Raw genomic sequence first — 26,696 nt, 5'->3', positions numbered from 1 at the left:
CACCTGTAGGCTTGCTCTCAAGCTGGGCTGTGTGTCCATAGACACACAGGGACTGATTAAAACTGGAGTGTACAAAATCTGGTGCAGCTCTGCATAGAAACAAATCAGTATCCAGGATTTTTTTTTTTGTAACTGAACAAGCTGAAGTTAGAAGCAGATTGGCTACCATGCACAGCTTTAGTAAATTAACCCCACAGCATGGCTATGCCCCACACGTCTCCGTTCTGTGAGGAGAGAGGGGGGAGCCCCGCTGCAGACAGGCACAGCATTAGATTGAAATTGGGCTCAGGCAAGTCTAAAAGGGGGTGAGATACAACTGCTGAGAATTCTTATCCTAAATGCAGGGAATGCAGTAAAGTAAAAAAGTCCTGCCTTTACACCTTTAAAGTTTAGTGTCTAGACTGATATTAGCAAAAATGCTTTGACCACCCAACATTACCATCAAAATAATGCTGCCAAAAACAGACTGACAAGATATTGTCCAAAAACAACTTTATTTTAATGTCAAATTTACAAGTAAGATCCCAGTTAGCGGTAACGGTGGAGCTGAAGAGTGTTGCGTCTTCTCCAGGCAGCACGACGTGAGCCACCAATGGTAAGATGGAACTTGTGACCTTTGCCAAGACCACGGCTCTTTTTGCCAGCGGATGTCAGCCCACGCATCTCCCTGTGTTTGTGCACAGCTTTTGTGATCCATTGGGTGTCTGGATTGCGTCTGATGGCCTTGTGGAAAGTGTCAATGAGGATGATCTCAAAGAACTTGTAAGTGGAGTCTTCACCAACCCAGTAGGAGTTAAGGACTCTCAGTCCTCCACAGTGACGGCCAGCACGCTCCTGAAAAGAAAGGGGAAATTCAGTATGTGCATTATGCTTACCGGACTAAGGAGAAAAACAAACCTATTTAAGCTACATTAGATAGGTTACTGTTCACAACACAACTTCACATAGTTACATAGTAGGTGAGGTTGAAAAAAGACACAAGTCCATCAAGTCCAACCTATGTGTGCGATTATGTTGGTGTTTGGGTTGGTGCTTTTAGAAATTATATGTACAGCACTCCAGAGTTCATTATTAACCCCTTTTGTATGTAGGGTTAGCATGCCTAAAAATCACTTCTGCCTAAAATCTACTGGAAGGAATTAAGTCAGTGGTTCTCAACCTTAGTGCCGTGACCTCTTGATAAAATTTCCCAAGTTGTGGGGACCCCTAACAGTGAAATTATTTTCGTAGTGTGGGTTGTCAGCACCCAAGGCAAGACAAGTAATTTGCGCCCCTAATGAACATTTAGCGCTCCCCGAGTCCCTTCCACTCGTACAATATTGAAACCCCTTATGGTACATTTTAGGATGTACCACTCTTTGTTCTCCTTTCTTTCTCTATCCTAATTTCTTGTTTTTTCCCCATCCCTCTCTCTAGCCATCTTTCTTGTTCTTTTTATTTTTTCTCTCCCTTTTTCTTTGTTCCTCCCCCTTCCATGTATTCTCTATTTTTATTCCTTCTCTTACTACTTGGTGGGAATGGGATGAGAGGCATTGCTGGCGGGTAGTTGGGATAAGTGGCAGTGCTGGTGGGGAGTTCGGATGCGTGGCGGAGTTCTGATCAGCCAACTTAGGTGCTCTTGATCAAGCTCATCTGCTGATCTGAGAACTGTAGTGGGGACTTTTAATGGCAACTTTAATCACAGGTAGTGTTACTCACTGTGTCTCCAACTTTGTGGTGTCTCGTAACAGTGACACCTATGCTGAAATCAGGAGATAGGGTCTCCTCCAGCCCCTCCTACTTCACATTCCTCACCAGTCAGCTGACCTCTAGTCTCTGTCCCCCAGCCATGCCGTGAACTGAATGGGCGGCTGCGAAGAGGCTGAGTGGGCAGCCACGGGCTCCAGGAACAGCCAAGCTGGGTGGAAACAGGCTCCGGGGACAGCCCTGCTGGGCGGCCGCAAAAAGACTGGGAGAGCAATGTGGGCTTCAGGAAAAGTCCAGGATTCGGTGGCCCCTGGCAAGTCATAATTTGACCCCCAAGGGTGTCCCGACCCCCAGGTTGAGAACCACTGAATTAAAGTGAACCATTAGGGATCCTAAAGTTTTATGAAGGCATTCCTGTATAACATGAATAGTCACGTACCATTTCAGGTCACCCTTCTGCTCACATAATACAAGCCTCAAGTATTTTGAGCAATATATTTCTTTACCAGTATTAAGTTGTAAACTACCCTCAAACTAGCCATGAGTAAGGTAAAGGAAAAACAGATTAGGAAAAACTGAAACCCTCAACACTAAACAATACAGTATCTGAAAAAGAAAAACTAAATTATGAATAACACCTGCCCAGTACAGATCCAATACGACTATATTGGGCATTTGGCCTTGACTGTTGGCATTGCCTAGAGGGTCCATTCAAAATGAATGGGTTGCAGTAACAACGCCTGTTAACAAAACCCACAGTATGAATTTGCTCTTAAAGTGAACCTGTGTCCAGACTATGCACATTAGCGTTTTGAGATATTCTGAACAGTAAAAACTTCATTTATCTCTGTAGCTATTTAAGAAATCTTCACAATGTCAAACATTAAAATCTAAGGTTTCTCACTTATTTTCTGAAAAGCAAAAACCGAGTAGTACTCCATTTAGGTATTTTTCATCTGTCGGAAACTGAGAGAAACTCAAGTTTGTTATGCTCTATGACAGTGGTCTGCAAACTGCAGGCCGGGGGCCCGATGTGGCCTTTTGTTTGCCTATATCAAAGTCCTTGGGACACCATTTCACCAACTGATACAAGACTATTCCTTCTACACTAACAATGGGGCATAATTCCTGTCACTGATAGCAACAATAGGGCACTTACTCCTACCACTGAGCCCCAACAATGAGGCACTTCACACCGACACCAATGATGGGACACTATTCCTTCCCAATGCCAACGCAGCACTATTCCTCCCACCGACACCAATGATGGGGCATTCTTTACTTCCATTGACACCAGGACATTTTCTAATCACCGGCCACAGTCCGACCAATTAAAAGTCTGGAGGACAGTAAAATGGCCCTTTTTTTGTTTAGGTTTGAAGACCCCTGGCCTATGAGGTTGAATTACTTCAGTAAATGCAGCTACAGCGCTCAATGAAACCCGTTTGAAACCCATTTCATGATTTAACGTAGAACTGAAAGCCAAATTTAGTTTTAGACCCCTTTCACACTGGGAGGAATTTTTCAGGTGCTTTAGCGCTAAAAATAGCACCTGAAAAATGCCTCATTTGCAATCCTAGTGTGAAAGTCTGTGTGCTTTCACACCGGGGCGCTGCGCTGGCAGGACGTAAAAAAAAAAAAGAAGTCCTGCAAGCATCTTTGAGGTGCTTTAGGAGCAGTGTATGCACCGCTCCTAAAGCGTCCCTGTCCATTGAAATCAATGGTCAGCGGCGCTTTTAACCCTTTATGCGACCGCTAGCAGGGGAGCCGAATAGCAGCTGGAAAAAGCCTCTAAAACTATCGGCGCTTTATTGCCGACTGGTGCGATTTGTATGCGTGTTTGCCCTCATCCAATTCACATGACAGGAGAGTGTGACCGGCTCGCAATGGAGCTGGTTCACACAGCTCCAGGGAGGCTGCGGTTCGGAAGGGTCATGTGCATCTTTGGCTCCATTTCAGGTGCAAATTCAGGCAAAAATTAGGACCCAATTCACACCTGAATCTGTGTACAGGGACGCACCAGATTCCATGCTGTGACCCGCGGCCACATCAGTGTGAACTCAACCTTAGAGTTGAGAAGAATTAGAGCGGTCAGGATTTTACTGCCATGTGTCAGAGGGATTAGTCATTCCTTGCTCTAAACAAGTTAGCCAATGTGGACAGGGAACATCTAAATCTAAAGCAGCCCATAGGAGGATTTTGTTTTCTTGGTTTACCTGGCAGGTTTGGATGAGGGGAAAAAAAAAAAAAAAAAAAACAATTCCCCCTATCCGCACATTCAAGGTGGATACGTTCAAAGGTTTGCGCAGCACTTTATGTCTTTATGTTAGGGCAGACAATACAGTTACAATTCAATACAGGAGAAATCAGAGGCCCCTGCTTGTTAGAGTTTACAATCGAAGCGTATACTAGGCTTTAGCTATCCTAGTTGCCTAAAAGGAGAGATTTCCACAGATGTAATATATCTGTCACTTCGGTACATTAAAGGTCAAAGTTAGCAGGGTAAAAATAGTACACAGAGCATACTATAGCAGTGCTATTAAGTATGGATCAAAACACTATAAAAGATATTCAATAGATGTAAAAAAAAAAAAAAATAAATAAAAAACACATCAGTAGAAAAGTCCGTTACCAATGGAAAACAGATTTTAAGCTCTGAAACGAATGTTAAAGTTCCAACATACCTCAGCAACAGATTGCAGGCTGCGAGCAAACTTGATCTGGTTCACACCATGGTGCACAGGTTTACCATATGTTGCACCCTTGGGCACAGGACGCTTACGTCCACCACGGCGAACTCTGATACGGTAGATGACATACCCTTTTATGAAAGAAAATTAAAAAGTATAAAGTCCAGCCCTTTGCCAAGATGCTACATCTGATATTCAGGCAGGAAAATGCAATCCCTTCATGTGGCTGAACGCCTGAACTGGCCTTGCTGTTGTACATCACTTACCAGCAACTTTCTAAACCATATTGTACTGAGAACTAGTACCTGTAACAATTAAAGAGGAATCTGCAGTCTGCTCACATAATCTGTAATAAAAAGATCTTTGCCATTCTGAAGCTTTCCTCCAACCACTTTGGATATTTTATATATACTGCGATTCTGTACTTGCCAAATATGCTGCAGAAAGCTCCCTCCACCAAGTCTGGCTGCATCCATTTTAACTGTGGGCAGCTGAAGCTGCTGCCTGTTCACTACCTGGATTTAAACAGACACACACACCTCCAGCCCTGCAGCTCTCATTAGCTCTCTTATGACGAATCCCCCCCTCCCTTCCTGGCAAACTCACGAGTGTGAGAGCTGTGCATGATGTCATAAGACTAGGCTAATGACCAGACAAGAAACAGAAAGTGGGCTGTATAAGGCATTTACTGCCAGAAAAAAAAATGTTATACTATCCAAAGTTAAAACAAGGGCAGAAGATTTAATAGATGGAAAGTTGGGAAAAAAATTACTGAAGGTCCGCTTTAAGTCAGCCATAGATGGATAGAACTTCAGTTGGTTCAGAAGGGACCAGCTGATTGGGTCAACTTGATACAACCAGCATATCATTCTTACCATGCAATTGACATCGGCTATAGCCGCTAGGAATAATCACTGTTCTCCCATCAGGAACAGCTCCCCACACACACCTGCCGAGAGAACACAAAAGCTCTACGGGAGGGATTGATGGGGGGGATAAAAATAATAAAATTGAAAATTTGCTTTCTTGCAACTAGTTGCTGCAGGAAAGAAAAAAATCACATAATCTATGGCTAGCGTTAAAAAAAAAAGTGTATAGCTATACTGAAAAAACATGGTTTATAAAATATCTGGTCAAAAAGCCTTCCCTGCAAAAGTAAATAGTCACCTGCTGCCTGCACTGCCAAACACTATTTTACACTAGGTTCACACCTATGCGTTTTTCAGAAACGCACTACAGTCAATTTAACATTGTTTCCTATGGTACACGTTAACATCTATGCGTTTTGCGGCTGGTGCGTTTTTAGAAGGGATCAGGGACTTATTTTCCATGTTTTGAGTGTAAAAGACTTCAATGGAATCGCACAAGAAATGCAAGTGTTTGATGCGATTTGATGTGTTTTGTGCTTGTTTCTCTGTTTAAAACTCTGTATATAGCTGGTTGCCAAAGGGGGGCCAGGAAGCCGGCCACAGCGTCCTTAACTGATGAATAAGGAAGAAAAAAAAAAAAAAAAAAAAAAGCACCTTGCCCCCATGCTGATGGGGACAAGGGCCTCTGCCCGACAGCCCTGGCCAATGGTTATCGGGCAGGGGGGCCTAACATAATATGGCCCCCAGGTCCTGGTATGGATTTTAGGTGGGGGCTGGGACACCCCTCCAAATCCATACTAGACCAGAAGGGCCTGGGATATTACATTCAGCTGTCAGCGGGAAATTCCGACAGCTGATGACTCATCGGTTGTTAACCACTTGAGATCCGCGCTATAGCCGAATAATGGCTACAGCGCGGACCTGCTTTGCTGGGACTACGTCCATTGACGTCGTCCCATGCAAGAGTGGCCTGCGCGCCCCCTGCAAAACGCGCGCTGTGATCAGCAAGTCTATGAGACTCGCCTGATAGGAGTAAGGGGTCGATCCCGACCCCTTAACACGTGATCAGCTGTCAGCCAATGACAGCTGATCATGTGATGTCAACAGAGCCAGTAATCGGCTATTTTTTCTCCTCGCGCTGACAGTGTGAGGAAAAGAAAGCCGATCACCGGCAGCCGTGAGAGGGACATCAGTCCCTCACAGCGAGCTGCTGCATATCCTCAGTGCCCACCTGTGCCCCCTGCCAGTGCCACCTAGCAATAGGCAGCAGTGCCGCCTACCAGTGCCCACCAGCGCCACCCATTAGTGCCTCAGTGCCACCCAGTGGTACCTATCAGTGCCCATCAGTGCCGCCTTATCTGTACCTATCCATGCGCATCAATGCAGCCTATCAGTGCCCACCAGTGCCGCCTCATCAGTGCATATCAATGAAGGAGAAAAACTACCTGTTGCTAAATTTTATAACTATGAAATATGATTTTTTTTTTTTCAAAATTTTCCATCTTTTTTTGTTTAGCAAAAAATAGAAATCCCAGCTGTGATTAAATACCACCAAAAGAAAGCTTTATTTATGGGGAAAAAAATTTATTTGGATACAGTGTTGTATGATCGCACAATTGTCAGTCAAAGTGCTTCAGCGCTGAAAGCTGAAAATTAGTCTGGGCAGGAGGGGGGTTTAAGCGCCCAGTTAGCAAGTGGTTAAGGACCCAGCAGCTGGCTTCACAGCCCCCTCCCTTAGCAACCAACTATATACAGTGTGTTTAAAGAAAAAAAAAAACAAAAACAAAATTCATTAAAACTGCATGCAAAAACAAAAAAGCAAAATGCACTGCAAAATGTGCCTGAAAAAATGCATCAAGCGCAGCCACATAGATGTGAACCTAGACTTTGAGAACATTTCGTGAAAAGTCTGTACAGAAACAGGACACAGCAGTGAGGTAGAGGAACCACTGAGTACAGTAGTGGACACAGAGATCGACACTCCCAGAAATCAGTTTCTGAACAGACTTTAAAAGGAAGGTTTCACTGCGTTTTAAATAGGACGTTTGTAGGAATTTCTTTTGCCAATTTAATGTTCTTAACAAGGTTGCATTAACCCACCACTAGAGCATACACCAAAGTGTAAATAGTGTCCCTTATTGATATGAGGAGTCTACACCAACTTTCTGTAATACAAAGCACCTATTTATCTGCACTTTCACATGTTTACTGATGCAAACCTGAGGCACTGCCACCTGAATGGGCAAGTGACAGTTTTTAAGCCCGGGTTCACACCTATGCGAATTAGATGCAGGTTTCCCCGCATCTAATTCGCATAGCAGGAGAATGTGACTGGCTCCCTATGGAGCCGGTTCACATATTTCCGTTGTGGCTGCGGAGAGCACTGCACAGAAACGCTGTGCGTCTTTGGCTCCGTTTCAGGGACGAATTGAAGCAAACATTCTGCCCTGATCGGTCCCTGAAACAGAGAACAAAGACAGACAGCGTTGCTGTGCGATCCGTGGCTGGTTTAGGTGTGAACTGAGCCTAAACCATGAACCTGTATCAATCTCGACCCCCTCTTATACACTTCTAAACAATCATGAAGATAACTTATATGAGCAAACACCTTGCTTGGCCTTGTAGCCCAATCTTCGAGCTTTGTCTGGACGAGTAGGACGTGGTGCCCGATGGAGAGAAGACAGTTGGCGATATTGCCAGCAGCGGACACGCAGGAGAAATCGCATCACATCTGACTGCTTCTTCCTCCATAGCTCTTGCATGTACTTGTAGGCACCCATGCTGGCTTATGCTGAAAAAAGATTAACATTGACATTAGTCATAAATTACATTACAAAAATAGATCCAAGATTTACAACTACAGTAGCAAACTTCAAACATTACATATACAAATCTTACTAGTGGCAGGCTAACATTTTATCTTCAATTTGACAGCTAATAAAATAAGGCATAATTGAGCAGATTCAAATGTGGGCTAGGAGAAAAAAATAAAAAAATATATATATAATATATAACCTTTTAAAATAAAAAAGTGGGCATGGGTTACAAATGGAGCATCACAAATGAAGCAACACATAGCTTACATCAACACATTTAGAAACAAACCCACACTAGCATTAACCTCCCTGGCGGTTTTCCCCGAGTGTGGCTCGGGGTTAAAATTCAGTACCATTAGCGGTAACCCCGAGCCACACTCGGGATCGCATTGCAGGATCCTGGGGCGGCGTTACTTACCTTGTCCCCGGGATCCTGCGATGTCCCCCGCAGTGTCCGAGGGCTCCGTCCTCCTCCGAAGCCTCTCCGTGCCAGGCTCCGTTCCCTGCGAGCGGCGCGACGCACGGGGGCGGAGCCTGGCGGCAAATTCAAAAAACTGTCAAAATCATAACACATACAGTACTGTAATCTTACAGATTACAGTACTGTATGAAATGATTTCACATCCCTTTTGTCCCCAGTGCTCTGGCCCATGCCCTGCATGCAGTTTTACATGATATACACTGTTCTTTCTGCCTGAAAACTGGAGATTGTCCATAGCAACCAAAAAGTGTCCCTTTACGTCAAAAGTGGCTTTAGACCAGCTAGAAAACAGCGATAATAAATTAGAACACTTGCAGAATTGAGCGATAGTGAATTGTGGGGAAATTTATTTTATTACTATTTTTTTTTATTTTTTTTAATTATTTATTTTTATTTATTATATTATAATTTATGTTTTTGTGTTTCAAACTTTATCATACCCGGGATATCTACTAGACTCTGGTTTGGACAGATTTAAGTGTGTTATTGTTAAGATTTACAGACCTACAATATAAAACGCCAAATTTCCATGCAAAATAATGGTACCGCTTTCAGCACCTAAAATCCGAAATAATCATACCGCCAGGGAGGTTATGAGGACCAGGACAGAAATATTCTGATGGCTGCTGGTGATTGGTACATGTCATGGCAACAGTCATTTTTCCACTGATGTTTATTTATACATGCCGACCAAGCTATCCAGAAAAAGGGCCATAACAGAAATTAGGACAAACCCCAACAAATGCCAGGGGTGCTGTGTTCCTTCACTCAGAGTGAACATTTCCACCAATCCATATACCTACATATCCCATGTATCCTCCATTCATAGAAGACAGACAGTGCCAGATCTCTGTGTGCATGTGTGAGATCTACTCTGAGTTGATCACTGGGGTGCCAGCTGCAGGAACCAAAAGAGGCAGCCGGCTCCCTGTGACAAAGTAGATGGAGATGTAGGACAAGTCCTCCAGCAGGACATTGGAGGTGACAGAGGACTATACTGGGTCTACTGGGCTTGTATTTTACTTCAGCATAAGCTGATATTTAGAACATGGAGGGTGAAGTTCCTCTTTAAAATACCTGCTTTGTGACTGGTGTGATATAACAGATGTTAAATATTCACTATACTGCTTCACATTTGTCTGCCAATTTTTTATTTTTTATTTTTACTGCCAGCCTGGTCTGCATGCCAACATGGAGAAACAGATTATTATTCACAATTTATATAGTGCCAACAGTTTGCACAGCACTTCAATAGCTACATTCAATACAGGAAGAATCAGAGGTCCCTCTTTAGAGCTTACAATCTATGACATGATTACTGACTAGTCGCATCCTATTGCCCGCAATGGAAGTGGTCAAATCGGTGCGACTAATTCCATCGGAATGGCACCAATTTTGAAGGTAGTTCTTGCACTACCTTTTTGCAAGTTCAGGTACAACTTGCATAGACATCTGTGCATGAAATGACAGATGTTTTCCAAGTAGCACCTGAAGTAGTACTTTGAAATGGTGCTACTTCCATTGAAGCAGTACAATTTCAATGTTGTGTTTGGTGTGACCAGGGGCTTAAAGAGGAAATAAAACGCTTTTTTTCTTACCTGCAAAGTAAAGGCATAATGTGCTAGTAAGCATCGCATACTAGCACATTGTGACACTTTCCTGCAAACAAAGCCCTCGTCGTCCTCGCTCGCATCTTTGCCGGTCTTCCTTCCGGGGTCCGCAGACCCCAGCTGTGCGACTGGCCGAAGCTACATGATGTCACTCCCGCGCAAGGCACTGACTTCTGAAGAAATGGCACAGGCAGCTGTTCCTTCAAAATGCATGCGCCGATGATGCATTCGACGTAGTATAAATCTACTAAAGCCTTACCTATAGGTACAAACATTAGAGGGAAGTTTACTTCCTTTTTAAAGCGGAGTTCCGCTGAAATTTTTTTAAAGTCAGCAGCTACAAATACTGCAGCTACTTACTTTTAAAATATGGACACTTACCTGTCCAGGGTGCCCAGGATGTCCTCACCCGATCTGTCCCTTGGGTGGAAGCACCGCCATCTTCGGTAAGGGAATCAGGAAGTGAAGCCTTGGGGCTTCACAGCCTAGTTCCCTACTGCGCATGCGCGAGTAGCGCTGTGCATCCTCACTAGTTCCTGCTGTCTTCTGGGATCTGTGTGTCTCCGGGGGGGGGAGCAAACAGGTATATGCTCCCCCCTGAAAGGTGCCAAATGTGACACCGAAGGGGGGGGAATCCGATCAGCGGAAGCTCAATCTTTGGGTGGAACTCTCCGCTTTAAGGGCATGATGCTCGTCTATGGTCAGGTCTGGCTGCGTACATGCCGCTACTTCCTAAGGCCAGTTGCACCACGGCATCTAATCACTTTAGTGCAGCCAGGATGCACAGGAACTGCATCCAGTCCTGCTGCCTGTCAGTCTACTACAGGCGGATATACACTGTGGCTGAGCCAAGTAGCACTCACTTTAGAGCCCCCCCATGTGGTCAGGGATGAAAGTGTGCATGCATACCTATACACATTGGGCCCCCAAATACAAGAACCACTGGGTCCAGGCACAAGATGACTGACATCCTGTGGGGCTGGATGCTGTACCTGTGCCACCCGGGTACACTAAAATGCCAAGACTGGATGCAGAGACTAGACACCCCATGTGCAAAGAATCTAAAAAGTATAGATCTTGTCAGAATGCAATCTGTGTGACTGCTTAAAGGACATCAGCACAGAAAGTTACTCTGTATGCAAATATCACACATGATAGACTACAGAAGACCATTAGATGGATCAGGACTGCAACACACAAAACACACACCATGCCAATCCTGATGTTCACACCGGCCATCAATCATCCCATATATACAGCCACCAGTCCACAATCATCCCATATATACAGCCACCAGTCCACAATCATCCCATATATACAGCCACCAGTCCACAATCATCCCATATATACAGCCACCAGTCCACAATCATCCCATATATACAGCCACCAGTCCACAATCATCCCATATATACAGCCACCAGTCCACAATCATCCCATATATACAGCCACCAGTCCACAATCATCCCATATATACAGCCACCAGTCCACAATCATCCCATATATACAGCCACCAGTCCACAATCATCCCATATATACAGCCACCAGTCCACAATCATCCCATATATACAGCCACCAGTCCACAATCATCCCATATATACAGCCACCAGTCCACAATCATCCCATATATACAGCCACCAGTCCACAATCATCCCATATATACAGCCACCAGTCCACAATCATCCCATATATACAGCCACCAGTCCACAATCATCCCATATATACAGCCACCAGTCCACAATCATCCCATATATACAGCCACCAGTCCACAATCATCCCATATACAGCCACCAGTCCACAATCATCCCATATACAGCCACCAGTTCACAATCATCCCATATACAGCCACCAGTTCACAATCATCCCATATACAGCCACCAGTCCACAATCATCCCATATACAGCCACCAGTTCACAATCATCCCATATACAGCCACCAGTTCACAATCATCCCATATATACAGCCACCAGTCCACAATCATCCCATATATACAGCCACCAGTCCACAATCATCCCATATATACAGCCACCAGTCCACAATCATCCCATATATACAGCCACCAGTCCACAATCATCCCATATACAGCCACCAGTCCACAATCATCCCATATACAGCCACCAGTCCACAATCATCCCATATACAGCCACCAGTCCACAATCATCCCATATACAGCCCTCGGTATAGTGCTTCAGCCTCTCCTCCACACACTTCGCCCTATAGAACATCAGTCCAACAGCACCGCATACAAGGAGCTCCCCCCAGAACACTGAAGGGTGCTGAGTTGAAGTCCCGCACACTGACACACAGAGCCTGGAGCGGGGCTCAGACTGCGCACACTGACACACATAGACGGCCTGGACCCCGCACACTGACAGGCCTTGACCGGGCGGCCTTCACGAGTCCGGACACCCGGGCAGGAATCACCCATCGGGAAGGGGCCATGGCTGGGAACACATTCCTACACCGACGTGGCCGAAGCTCCGGGGGAGAAGGGAGGATGGACATGGATTGGGAGCCTTGTTCCACCCCACACAGGAAACCTCCATTACCTGATAGCTCGGTAGCCGGAAAGGAAGGAGCGCGTTACCCAGAATGCCTTATGATGAGCAGGGCGCACAGAGCACTTCCGGGTTGGGAGGAGAGGCTGCTGGGAAATGTAGTGCGGGGCAGTGATGAGGCTTGAGGAAGTATCTCGGTGGAAATGGGGCTGTGAGGATTAGAGAAGTTTGGGGATAATTTCATATTTCCCGGGAGAGCCTAGCACGGCAGTCTTTGTATGAGGAGAGAACCTCACACAGCACTAGAGTAAGGACTTGTGCACACAGGTGTATTGAGTATTCGCCTATATGGTGGATTCCTATGTCACATCACGTTCGTCTACCCATCACATTTTGCTACCCGTTGGAGTGCGCATGTGCAACGCCGCCATATGCGTTCCAACACTGTTGTAAGACCACTTTGCACAGGGCCACTCGTCACGCTTCAGGCATGGCCTCGCTCGGCATAATTATAATCTAACTCTTATGTCCACTTGGATGGTGGGGCTTGAACCTGGACTCAGGGGTGTGGCCATAAAATTCTGCGCAAGCATAGATTGCCACAGTGTTGGAACGCATATGGCGGCGTCGCGCATGCGCAGTGCATCAGGTAGCCAAATGTGATGGGTCGCCATATGTGACGCTACACCTACTACACATTGGACTGACAAACCACATTTATATCTCATTCAGATGGGCACTGAGACCCATCCCCCATGCTGAGTCACTTTGCACAGATCGGTTGCTCCAGATCTTAGTATATGAGCAGAAGCTCTGCTGACTTCTATCATCCAATCGTGTGCAAGCAAAAATGTTTTTTTCCCCCCTCACCTTCCAGGACAGCTACTTGAGAGAGATGATTGGCTCCGCCCTCTACAGGAAACACAAATCATATAGAATTTAAAAGGCCCCTCCCTTTCCTCTGACCCTCAGTTGTTTTGTGTTTCCAGTCCCTCCAGGAGCACCGACACGTTTGTTCTTTTCTTATGGTCTGGTAACTGTGGTTGGTGGACCCCCCTTCTCTGGTTTCATCCAGGACTAGTTGTGGCCAAGTCCTGGATGATGGTCTGTACCAGAAGGGTTTCCTATTTCTAAGGGTTACTTGCCTTTGTAAAATGGTGGCAACTCCCTTCCTTTCCCCAGCGCTGCTGTGTGGAACTGTGTCCTCCTAATTGCTTCATTCTGGTGTACCAAGATGGCGTCAGGAGGACTTCCGGTGATGCAGCAAGATGGCGCCGGAAGTCACATGACACACTTCCGGACGCCGAGGAGCATGGTGTGGAGACACTGAGGACATGCTGCAGAGGAATGGCCTGCTAAAAACGCCATTCTAGGCGAAGTTTCTGCAGCAGCAGCAGTCTTCTCTGCGACCGTTCTCTGCTTGCTTCATGGAGCCTGAGGACAGGTCTGAGGATGGAACGTCCGCTCGTATTGAACCAGCGGCAGCATCCGGGTCCCATACTGCCCCCAAGGTAAGCCCTGGTCTGTGGATAGCTACAGCAAGGGACTTCTTTTGTATGGATCTTTTTTATTCATGGCCTTGTTTTTGCTCTCTTCTAGGCCAAACCTGTGAAGAAGAAATGTGGAAACTGTAGAGCCAGGCTCTCTGATAGTTATAAAAAGCTATTTTGTGTGGATTGTATCCCACCGAGAGCTAGTTCAGAGTCTTCCTCCTTTAGGGAGTTAATGGCTTCTATGAAAGAGTTAGTGGATTCTTTTCGGTCACTGAATGACAGGGTTACTAGTTTAGGCCCTCCCTCTTCTAGACCCATAGCTCAAGATCCTTCAACCTCTGCCAAGTCCCTTCCCTTATTAGTATCTGAGACTATTAGTTCACGCAATTCCTCTGATCTGGAGGAGGGTGAGAATTCAGTCTCTTCATCTGATGAAAAGTCTGCATCAGAGGAGGATACAGGTAGCTCATCCAAGTATCTCTTCTAGTTGAGGATATTGATGAACTATTAAAAGCAATTTATACCTCAGAGCAGATTGAGATGCCACAGCATGCTCAATCTGTAAAGGTAAAATGTATAGGGGCCTTCAGGGATGGAAATCTAGAACCTTTCCGGTACATCAGTCTCTTAGAGACGTGATTCCTTAGAAGAAGTCTTATCTCACTCCTCTGAGAAAGGTAGTTGATTACCTTCTTCCCAAAGAAATAAGCCCCAGAATAAGAGGCCTTTTCGTGGCTTCCAAAACAAGGCTAATTTTAAAGCCAACAGGCTAAAAAGAAATGGTCCTTTAACAAAGACAAACTCAAAGGAGGAACTCCCTTTGCTCCTTCAGCCCCTTCTGAGAATACCCAGTGACGCCAGGTTAGGGGTAGGGGGAAGATTGTGCCATTTCATCAAGGAATGGGCAGAGATTTCCACCAATTCCTTCATCCTTCAAACTCTGGTAAAGGGTTACAGATTGGAGTTCAAAAATCTCCCCCCCAGAGGTTTTTTCTTACCCACCTGCCGAGAGATGGCAAGCCATGTTAAATTTGATCTCTGTGTGGGAAACAGAGGGAGTTATTCTCCTGTCCCAGAAGATCAGAAGTTCCGGGGATTTTATTCACACGTCTTTCTGGTCAAGAAAGCTTCTGGCGGCTTTCGTATGGTCATAAATTTAAGCGTCCTGAACCTATACATAGTTTACAGACGTTTCCGTTTGGAGAACATTTATTCAGTAAGAAATCTGTTGTTACCAGAGGTCTTCATGGTGACCCTGGACCTTCAGGACGCTTATCTTCATGTACCAATCTGCCAGAGCCACCGAAGGTTCCTCAGGTTTGCAGTGCTCATGGGAAACGAGCCGTCTCATTGGCAGTTCAATGCCCTTCCTTTTGGTCTCTCGGCAGCACCGAGGATTTTCACTGAAATCATGGCCGAAGTCATGGCCTTTTTTCGGATTCAAGGTGTATCAATCGTCCCATATCTAGACGTTTTTTTTTTTTTTTCTCACGGCAAGGAGTCCCTTATTCAAGACCTACAGTTGGTTTTGCGGACCTTTCAAAAATTAGGGTGGAAGGTCAACCAACAGAAGTCTTGCCTAGTACCCTCACAGAGCATACTTTTTCTGGGTTATCTAATAGACTCTGTTGCCCTAAAGATTTTTCTTCCCGAAGAGAAATTGTGAAAATTCTTCTCTCTGTGCAGACCTTCAAACTGCTCCCTCAGACCTCCCTTCGGCGTATCATGCAGTTGCTGGGCCTAATGACTGCAGCCATTCCAGGGGTGCCTTGGGCTCAATTGCATTCCAGACCCCTTCAGGCTTTTCTTTTGCTCCATTGGGATCGCAGGAAAAATTCTCTGGATCAGCTGGTAAAACTACCAGAAGGGAATTTTCTAGATCTCGCCTGGTGGGAGCAGCGAGAACATCTGCAGAGGGGGAAGGATTAGGCACAACATTGCCCGATCAAGATTACCACAGACGCCAGTCTGTGGGGTTGGGGTGCTCACTCGAAGGGTTGGCAGGCTCAAGGAGCCTGGTTGCGAGAAGAAGCAGGTCGCTCCTCGAATTTCAGAGAACTTCTAGCTATGAGGAAAGCACTTATGTCTCTGGGAGAGAGGGTCTGTTCAAAGGACCTTTTAATATTTTCAGACAATGCGACAACAGTGGCGTACTTGAACAAGCAAGGGGGCACTCACTCAGAATCACTTCTGTCATTAACGCAGCAGATTCTGTCCTGGGCAGAGATCTGTGTCTCTTCAGTAAGGGCAGTTCACATCAAGGGGTCAGAAAATGTGCTGGCGGACTTTCTGAGCAGAGTGAGCATCAGTTCCAGCGGTTGGGAACTACATCAAGGCACGTTCCAGGAGGTGGTGCTAAGATGGGGTCTCCCCGCAGTGGATCTTTTTGCCTCCAGTCTCAACAAGAAACTACCAGCGTTCTTCTCTCTGGAGAGAGAAACAGAGTCCTTGGGGACGGATGCACTGTCCTTCCCTTGGGACTTCAGCCTGGCCTATGCCTTCCCTCCTTTTTCCCCTTTTGCCCCTAGTGGTTCGGAAAATTATTCAGGACAGAGCAGAAGTCGTTCTGATTGCCCCCTGGTGGCGCAGGAGGAGTTGGTTCTCCTCTCTGAAGGCCCTATGTGTGTATCCTCCCTGGCCCCTTCCAGTTCGAAAGGATCTACTCCATCAGGGACCGGTATTGCATCCAAACCCTCAGACCTTCCATTTGACGGCCTGGAGGCTGAGCGGCGCATCCTACAGTTAAATGGATGTTCAGAGAGGGTTATTCATACTGTCAGCCGTAAATTGGTCACAAGAATAATCTATGGGAACGTTTGGAAAACTTTTATTTCCTGGCAAAGGAAATCTGGTTTAGATTCTTTTTCCACTCCCTGCATTTTAGATTTTCTGCAGGAGGGAGTGAAAAAGGGTCTCTCTGTCAACACCCTTAGGGTTCAGGTTGCTGCCCTATCTTTATTTTCAGAGAGAAGACTAGCGGTAGATCCCTTAGTCAGGAGGTTCCTTTTAGCCAGATCTAGGCATACTTCCAGGATCCTCAAACATGTTCCTCCCTGGGATCTGTCGTTGGTATTAAATGCACTAACAAGGGCTCCTTTTGAGCCTTTGCATGAGGCTTCCCTGGAAATGATTTATTTGAAATTGTCCTTCCTTTTGGCTATTACGTCAGGGCGAAGGATTCCGGATCTAGAGTCTCTTTCCTGTAAAGATCCCTTCTTGAGGATTTTAGAGGACAGGGTGGTGATTAAAACCGATCCACTCTATTTACCCAAAGTTTCTTCCAACTTTCGTAGGTCCCAGGAGGTAGTTCTCCCTAGTTTCTGCACCTCTCGCAAAAATGCGGAAGAGGAAAGGTTTGGTCTTTTAGACATTAAGAGGTGTCTTCTACTTTATCTAGAAAAGACCAGGGGGTTTAGGAGTTCCTCCCAACTGTTAGTTTTGTTCAGTGGCCCCAAGAAGGGGTCCAATGCATCTAAAAGTTCTATTGCTAGGTGGATTAGGGGAGCTATCTGTGAGGCATATAAAGCCATGTCACACCCCTCCTTCTAGAATTAGGGCCCATTCAACGAGATCCATGGCCACATCATGGGCAGAAAGAGCGGGAGCTTCATGGGAAGATATCTCTAAAGCTGCCGTCTGGTCCTCCTCTCATGCATTTGTCAAAGCATTATAGAGTTCAGATGCTTTCCAGCCAGGACCTTTCCTTTGGTAGGAAAGTGCTTCAGGCTGTCGCCCCCCCCCAAGGTATAATATCTTGCTTATCCTCTCAAGTAGCTGTCCTGGAAGGTGAGGGGGGAAAACCCCCGTTAGACTTACCGGTAACGGTATTTCCAGGAACCTTCCAGGACAGCGTCTATATTCCCACCCTATTCAATTTTTTCACTGGTCAACCATGTTTTCCTGCTGGTGGTGTGTTTTATGTTTTCTATTTTTTTCCTCTGCCGAGTGCACCTTCGGTGGAGGTTACTTGATCTTCTAAACAACTGAGGGTCAGAGGAATGGGAGGGGCCTTTTAAATTCTATCTGATTTGTGTTTCCTGTAGAGGGCAGAGCCAATCATCTCTCTCAAGTAGCTGTCCTGGAAGGTTCCTGGAAATACCGTTACCGGTAAGTGTAACAGGGGTTTTTATTTTCCTTGCATGTAATTGGGTACTCTTTGTAAAGTGAACCTTTACCTCATTCACTAAGCTTTGGCTAAGCTGTGCAAAGTGCACAACCTATTTGCCTTTAGTAAATAAACCCCTGTGCATTTGAATCTATACACCCAAGCCTGCCCCACATGTCAAATTTGGACCTAACTCTGTCCATCGATCCGGTGCATCTCCATCCACTACTATAGGGAGTCTGCATGCATCTCCATCCACTACTATAGGGAGTCTGCATGCATCTCCATCCACTACTATAGGGAGTCTGCATGCATCTCCATCCACTACTATAGAAAGTCTGCATGCAACTCCATCCACTACTATAGGGAGTCTGCATGCAACTCCATCCACTACTATAGGGAGTCTGCATGCATCTCCATCCACTAATATAGGGAGTTGACATGCATCTCCATCCACTACTATAGGGAGTCTGCACGCAGCTCCAAGGTGGATGCACACCCAGCAAAGTGTGGCTCAGACCTCTGCACCCGTCTGAATGAGCCCTCAGAGGAGAGTCCTTTACACATATAAATGCAGGTCATGCATTTTCAATAGTTCCATTCACGCAGTGCCATACCTCCCAACTTTTTGAGATGGGAATGAGGGACACCTATAACCAAAAGTAAGCAGGCATAGGACACATCCCCTGCCACGCCCCCTTAAAGGAGAACTGTACAAAAAAAACCAAGATTGGTTAAACCCAAAGTGCTTTTTTACCATTACTATTCCTTTATATTGGCTTTAGGAATTTACAAACACAGCAATTTAGAAATCAGATGAAAGGTTTAGCACCGGAAAACACTTTTTGATAGATAAAAAGTGCATTTTATATACAACTATATAGATCAGACCAAAATGAGGCCCAAATGAGGAGGAATGAGAGACAGAGGGACATTGTTCCAAATCAGGGACAGTCACTCGAAATCAGGGACAGTTGGGAGCTATGGTGTACATTGACCTGTATTTACAGTAGGTGTGGTCAGTTTAGATGCATCTAGAGCAGTGTTTCTCAACTTCAGTTCTCAAGATGCCCCAGGATTTCCATTATTTTGCACAGGTGATTTGATCAGTTTCACTGCCTTAGTAATTACCACAGCTGTTTCATCTGAGGGAAATCCTGAAAACATGACCTGTTTGGGGCGCCTTGAGGACTGGAGTTGAGAAACACTGATCTAGAGAAAAGAGAATTCTGTTCATTCGGGATCTGATTAGACCAGTGTTTCTCAACTCCAGTCCTCAAGGCGCACCAACAGGTCATGTTTTCAGGATTTCCCTCAAATCAAACGGCTGTGGTATTTACTAAGGCAGTGAAACTGATCAAATCACCTGTGCAAAATTAGTGGAAATCCTGAAAACATGACCTGTTGGTGCGCCTTGAGGACTGGAGTTGAGAAACACTGGATTAGACACTCTGAAGGCATCTAAACCTGCTTTAGGCTCCGTTCACTTCTCCGTGTGTGGGGGCGACAATTGCAGTAAAAAGCGCAAATAGAATCGCAGGATGCCTGTTGCCCAAAAGAAGCTCCTGTATTTCTTTTGGGCGACGGGTGCAAAAATAGCGCCGCGTTTGGGGTGCTAATCAACGGGTTACGCACGGGCATCTTGCAAATCACGGGCAGAATCATGGAAATAGCTGCAAATTGCAGGCAAAATTACGGGGATTCCACCCGCAATTCGAAAAGTTGAGATGTGAATGGAGCCTTAAAGTGACAGTAAAGACTTCGCTTTAACCACTTGATTACTGGGCACTTAAATCCCCTTCCTGCATAGATCAATTTTCAGCTTTCAGCGCTGTCACTCTTTGAATGACAATTGCGCAGTCATGCAACACTGTACCCAAATGACATTTTTATCATTTTTTTTTCACATAGATAGAGCTTTCTTTTGGTGGTATTTAATTGCTGCTGGGTTTTTTATTTTTTTCTAAACAGAACAAAAAGTGACCGAAATTTAGAAAAAATACCAAAACTGTTTCATAGTTTGTTATAAAGTTTTGAAAACAGGTAATTTTTCTCCTTCGCTGATGTGCACTGATAGCCTGCACTGATGGGCACCGATAGCCTGCACTGAAGAGGTGGCACTGATGGTGGGCACTGATGGGTGACACTGAAGGGCATTGATAGGTGGCACTGATGATCACTGATGGGTGGCACTGATGGGCACTGGTAGGTGACACTGATAGGCAGCACTGATCTGTGGCACAGATGGGCATTGATTGGCAGCACTGGTGGGCATTGATGTATGGCACCTTGGGCACTGGTAGGTGGCACTGGTGGGTACTGGTAGGTGGCGCAGTGGGCACTGGCAGGTGACACTGGTGGGCACAGTGGCGGCTTTCTGAGTGAGGGACCGATGTCCCTCTGACAGAAGCCGGTGATCGGCTTTTTTTTTCCCTCACGGTGACAGCGTGAGGAAAAAAAAAAAACGATTACCGAGCTTCTGTTTACATAACGTGATTAACATAGTTAAAAAAGAAAATAAATAAATATGTTATACTAACCTGCTCTGTGTAATGGTTTTGCACAGAGCAGCCTAGATCCTCCTCTTTTGGGGGCCCATGCAGGCACTCCTGGCTCCTTCCCCTTTTCGAGTTCCCCCATAGCAAGCCACTTGCTGTGGAGGCACTCGTTCGTGCTTGCTCCCGAGCCGCCTCTAAGTCTCCATAAGACGGTGCAGCTCAGCTTCCTCCTCACTGGCTATGATTTACAGCAGCAAGAGCTGATGGCTCCCACTGCTGTGTCTAAGCCAATAAGGAAGCAAAGACCCAGGAGAGCCGCTGCTCTCATACATATCACTGCATCGCGATCAGGCTCGGGTATTAGGGGGGGTGGCACACAGAAGGTTTCTTACCTTCATGCATAGAATCAACCATTTTAAAGTGATTGTAAACGATTACCTTATAAAACAACCCATTTAGCTTAACCACTTTAGCCCCGGAAGATTTGGCTGCTCAATGACCAGAGCATTTTTTACAATTTGGCACTGCACTGCTTTAACTGGTAATTGCGCAGTCATGCAATGCTGTACTCAAACTACATTTTTGTCTTTTTTTTCCCCACAAATAGAGCTTTCTTTTGATGGCATTTGATTGCCTGTGCGATTTTTATTTTTTGCGATATAAACAGAAAAAAGACCGAAAATTTTGAAAAAAAATGATATTTTCTACTTTGTGTTATTAAAAAAATCCAATAAACTCAATTTTACTCATACATTTAGGCCAAAATGTATTCAGCCACATGTCTTTGGTAAAAAAAATGTCAATAAGTGTATATTTATTGGTTTGCGCAAAAAGTTATAGCATCTACAAACTAGGGTACATTTTCTGGAATTTAGGCAGCTTTTAGTTTATGACTGCCTATCTCATTTCCTGAGGTGCTAAAATGGCAGGGCAGTACAACCCCCCCCCCCCCCCATGTCCCCATTTTGGAAAGTAGACACCCCAAGGAAATTGCTGAGAGGCACGTTGAGCCCATTGAATATTTTATTTTTTTGTCACAAGTGATTGAAAAATGAAAAAAAAAAATACACAAAGTTGTCACTAAATGATATATTGCTCACACATGGCATGGTTATATGTGGAATTACACCCCAAAATACATTCTGCTGCTTCTCCTGAGTATTGGGATACCACATGTGTGAGACTTTTTGGCAGTCTAACTGCGTATAGCAGTGGTCATCAACCCTGTCCTCAGGGCCCACTAACAGGCCAGGTTTGCAAGATAACTGAAATACATCACAGGTGATCATTTGCTGCTCAGTAATTGCAGTATTCTAGTCTGCATCTCTCCAAGGTAATACATAAAACCTGGTCGGTTAGTGGGCCCTGAGGACAGGGTTGATGACCACTGGCGTACAGGACCCTGAAAACCAATCACCGCCACAGTTTCGGAGGCCATGAAATGCTCAGATAGCACAAAACCCCCCAAATGACCCCATTTTGGAAAGTAGACACCCCAAGCTATTTGCTGAGATGCATGTTGAGTATTTTGCAGATCTCACTTTTTGTCACAAAGTTTTGAAAATTGAAAAAAAGAAATACATTTTTCTTTCTTCATTTTCAAAAACAAATGAGAGCTGCAAAATACTCACCATGTCTCTTAGCAAATACCTTGTCTACTTTCCAAAATGGGGTCATTTGGGGGTGTTTTATGCTATCTTAACATTTCAGGGCCTCCATAACTGTGATAGGTAGTGAGGAGTAAAATCACAATTTTATGCCTTTAGAAAGCCTGAAGGCAGTGATTGGTTTTCGGGGTCCTGTATGTGGCTAGGCTCTCAAAAAGTCTCACACATGTGGTATCCCCATACTCAGGAGAAGCAGCAGAATGTATTTTGGGGTGTAATTTCACATATAACCATGCCATATTTGAACAATATATCATTTAGTGACAACTTTGTGTAAAAAAATAAAATAAAAATTTTAATTTTCCCAAAACTTGTGGCATAATATAAAATATTCCATGGACACAACATGCCTCTCAGCAAATAGCTTGAAGTGTCTAATGTCCAAAATGGGGTCATTTGTGGGGTTTTGTGCTATCTTGACATTTCAGGGCCTTCGAAACTGTGATAGGTAGTGAGGAAGTTTAATTGGTATTCAGGGTCCTGTACACGGCTAGGTTCCCAAAAAGTCTCACACATGAGGTATCCCCATACTCAGGAGAAGCAGCAGAATGTATTTTGGGGTGAAATTCCACATATGCCCATGGCACGTTTGAGCAATATATCATTTAGTGACAACTTTGTGCAAAAAACAAAAAAAAGTTTGTAAATTTCCCGAAACTTGTGGCAAAATATTAAATATTCCATGGACTCAACATGCCTATCAGCAAATAGCTTGGGGTGTCTACTTTCCATGAAGGGGTCATTTGGGGGGTTTAGAAGCATAGAAGCCTATGTCACACATCACCCACTCTTTTAACTAATTGAAGACAAAGCCCTTTCTGACACTTTTTGTTTACATAAAAAAAAATTTGTTTTTGCTAGAAAATTACTTTGAACCCCCAAACATTATATATATATTTTTTAAAGCAAAGGCCCCACAGATTAAAATGGTGGGTGTTACAATTTTCTTTCACACATTATTTGCACAGTGATTTTTCAAACGCAATTCTCTTGGAAAAAAAAACACCTTTTCTTTCTCGGACATCACGGGACACAGAGCCACAGTAATAACTGATGGGTTATGTAGGTACCATTAGGTATTGGACACTGGTCACACCCTAATCAGGAAGTTCAACCCCCAATATAATCCCTCCCCTTCCAGGGATACCTCAGTTTTTACGCCAGTGTCTTAGGTGTTGGACGTGTAAAGATGTCCTGTGCTGAAGCTCCAAAGGGAATATCCTGATATCCTATACTGGGGCAAGCCAGGCAAACCGGATCCATTCAAAGTGTCTTTTCATGGCTGAATTGGATGGTACCCGGGCCTCGTGTCCGAAGAAACGAGGTTTTACCTGTAACGCTTCTCTTTTTAGATAGCTGGACCCAGCAGATCAGAAAATGGCTTTAAATCTCCTAATTTCTGGCTGGGTGCTTCACAGGGCCAGAACTGCAGGATCCCCCTATTCATAGGGGACCCCAGTCTCTGACGGTTTTTTCAAACGGAGCCCACCGTGAGAGGTGAAGATTGGGTCTGTATATACAGAATCCTGCGGCTGGATAAGAGGAGATTCCACAGAATTTTTGAATTCTAGTAGGTTTTCTCCTTTAAGGTAAATGCATGCTATGCCTATTGTGACCACCGGGGGCTGCCAAGAGCACATACCTTCTCATGGTAATTTCTTTCTCAGCGTCCGACGCTGTACAAGCTCCTCCGACCGGCTCCAGGTAGGATGGATGGGGGGTTTTCTCTTCTGGGACATTCCCCCCAGGCTAGGGGGAGGCCGCAAGTGGGCTGTAAGACGGTTTTTACATTGCCCTGTCAACGCCGCTGCCGCCGCCGCTGTCAGGCCACCATTTGCATCATGCAGGCTCCATCCCTGCCAGCCTCTCTCCTTCCTCCTCCACCCCCAGCCTTCCTCAATATTTATTCTGGAAGGGACAGGCTCGCGCGGGAGCGCTCGTTTTCGAAAGAAGCGAAAGGGGGGGGCGGGGAGTCAGCCTGCTCAGATGCCCACAGTGCCAGGCATGGCTACTTAAAGCACACTTTACAGGTGCTCTGAGCCTTGGAGGGACACAGAGCTGACAGTCTCATGTAAGGTGGGACACAGGCATTCTCCTAGGCTGCATTTACTAAAGTAAAACCAGACTGGGCATTTGGTAGCAAGGCTTTTGCCAGACTACATCGCTCAGCAGTCAGTGTTCATTTTGGATACCTCACACCTGTTGCTTTGCACTATGGGTAGAAGAGGTTCAAGCACCCCCAGAACCAGAGACACTAGGGGATCTCGTTCAGGTTCTGAGGACCCCCTGTCTGCTTCATCCTCCCCCCTGAGGGGCCAGGGACGGCTGGACAGGGAGAGCCGTTGGGTCCGGGGCTGTACCTGCTTCCGGCACTTCAGCCCCTGTATACATTACACAAGAGGTTTTTTCCTCAACCATTACTGGGTTAGAGGAAAGATTAATGGCCGTGATTACAGCTTCACTTAGTGGAAGAAAACGTACTAGGCCTTCCTCTGCTTCCCAAGACCCTCAGGAAGAGGAGCTCTGGGATAAAGGAGATGAATCCCTTTCAGAGGATCAGGATGGGACGGATGATTCCTCTTCGGAGGAATCAGGTGGAGAGGGACCCTCTTTGGCTTCCCAAGAGGAGAAAGTCTTAGTACAGATCCTTACTGGATTAGTCCGCTCCACATTTAAGTTGCCCGTACCTGAAGCTGTTAAAGAATCCTCTTCTGCTTTGGGGTCACTGAAACCTTTCCAAGCAGCACATGCTTTTCCTGTTCATAATTTACTTGAAAAGCTCCTTTATTCTGAGTGGGATCACCCAGATAAGCGATTTCTTCTGCCAAAAAAGTTTTCAACACTTTATCCTATGGAAGAAAAATTTATTAAGATGTGGGGAATGCCGGCCATTGATGCGGCCATTTCCTCTGTAAATAGTAGTCTGACTTGTCCTGTAGACAACGCTCAGATGCTCAGGGATCCTGTGGATAAAAAGATGGAATCCTTATTAAAGGATGTTTTTTCCTTAGCAGGATCAGTGGCCCAACCTGCAGTAGCAGCGATTGGAGTCTGTCAATACTTAAGAGACCATGTTAAGCAGGTCATCAAAGTATTACCTGAACAACAGGCCCAGGGGTTTGCTAACCTTCCAGCGGCCTTATGTTATGTTGTTGACGCCATCAGAGATTCTATCATGCAAACCTCTCGCCTTTCACTTGGGTTGGTGCATATGCGTAGAATCTTATGGTTGAAAAATTTGTCAGCCGAAGCACCATGTAAGAAGCTCTTGGCTGGGTTTCCTTTTCGTGGTGCAAGGTTGTTTGGAGAAGACTTGGATAACTATATCAAGAGAATCTCTTGTGGGAAAAGTACTCTCTTACCTGTAAAGAAGAAGAGTAAACGTCCCTCTTTCAAACGGACTCTGTCCCCAGAGCCAGGGGCTTCAGCCTCCAGGCAGTCACGACGGCCTCCTCCGTCTGGGGCTAGAAACAAGAGTCAACCCCAGGGACAAAAGAAGTCCTGGGGGAAGAAGTCTTCTAGACAAGACACTAAGGCCTCTTCATGAAGGGGCGCCCCCGCTCGCTCGAGTGGGGGGAAGACTGCTACAGTTCTCAAAGCTCTGGCAAGAGGACTTCCAGGACAGATGAGTAATCTCCACAGTAACCTTAGGGTACAAGCTGGAGTTACAAGAATTTCCCTCTCCTCGTTTCCTCAGATCAAGTGTTCCCAGAGACCCAGAGAAGAAGCAGTCGCTCCTTCTAGCGTTAGAGCGACTTTTGTCGCAAGAGGTCATCAGGGTGGTTCCCATAAAGGATCAAGGATTGGGCTTCTATTCCAACCTTTTTACGGTCCAAAAACCAAATGGTGATGTCAGACCCATTCTGGTTTTAAGAGATCTGAATCGATTCTTAAGTAATCAGTCCTTCCGCATGGAATCAATTTGGACAGTAGTCTCCATCCTGCAGGGAGGAGAATTTTTGGCATCGATAGACATCTCTGATGTCTATCTACATGTGCCCATTTTTCCTGCTCATCAGAAGTTTCTGCGATTCGAAGTAGGAGGGCGCCATTTCCAGTTTGTGGCTCTGCCCTTCGGGATAGCCACTGCACCTCGAGTGTTCACAAAGATCTTGGCTCCTCCTCTGGCCAGATTAAGGGCTCAGGGTATAACTGTCATAGCATACCTAGACGACCTGCTCTTGATAGACCGGTCGGTAGCTTCCTTGAACGGGAACTTGAGGACCATGGTCAAGTATCTGGAACATCTAGGTTGGATCCTCAACCTAGAAAAATCTTTCCTAAAA

At 45.5% G+C, this 26,696-nt stretch overlaps 1 protein-coding gene across 1 annotated transcript; it reads right to left on the bottom strand.

Moving 5' to 3' along the window:
* Window positions 1-475: 475 nt before the first annotated feature.
* Window positions 476-12,807, bottom strand: RPL15 (ribosomal protein L15). The gene is made up of 4 exons (XM_073630237.1): window positions 12,699-12,807; window positions 7,854-8,036; window positions 4,371-4,507; window positions 476-834 (listed from the first exon to the last, which is right to left on the bottom strand). The coding sequence occupies exons 2-4, from the start codon at window positions 8,023-8,025 to the stop codon at window positions 529-531; spliced, it is 615 nt and encodes a 204-aa protein (XP_073486338.1). The 5' UTR covers window positions 8,026-8,036; window positions 12,699-12,807; the 3' UTR covers window positions 476-528.
* Between the last annotated feature and the right edge of the window lie 13,889 nt (window positions 12,808-26,696).

Source organism: Aquarana catesbeiana, linkage group LG05 (assembly GCF_042186555.1).
Source record: "Aquarana catesbeiana isolate 2022-GZ linkage group LG05, ASM4218655v1, whole genome shotgun sequence".
Classification (NCBI taxonomy): domain Eukaryota; kingdom Metazoa; phylum Chordata; class Amphibia; order Anura; family Ranidae; genus Aquarana; species Aquarana catesbeiana.
Note: the sequence above shows the minus strand (reverse complement) of the source record. Positions and strands in the feature narration are given on the sequence as shown.

Bases quoted from the DNA above. Each gene is read 5' to 3' on its own strand.
- RPL15 (XM_073630237.1), bottom strand. From the start codon at position 8,025: ATGGGTGCCTACAAGTACATGCAAGAGCTATGGAGGAAGAAGCAGTCA. The intron at 4,508-7,853 runs GTGTTTGCTCAT...CTTTCATAAAAG, and splicing joins GGGCTACAAGGCCAAGCAAG to GGTATGTCATCTACCGTATC. The intron at 835-4,370 runs GTATGTTGGAAC...CTTTCTTTTCAG, and splicing joins GCCTGCAATCTGTTGCTGAG to GAGCGTGCTGGCCGTCACTG.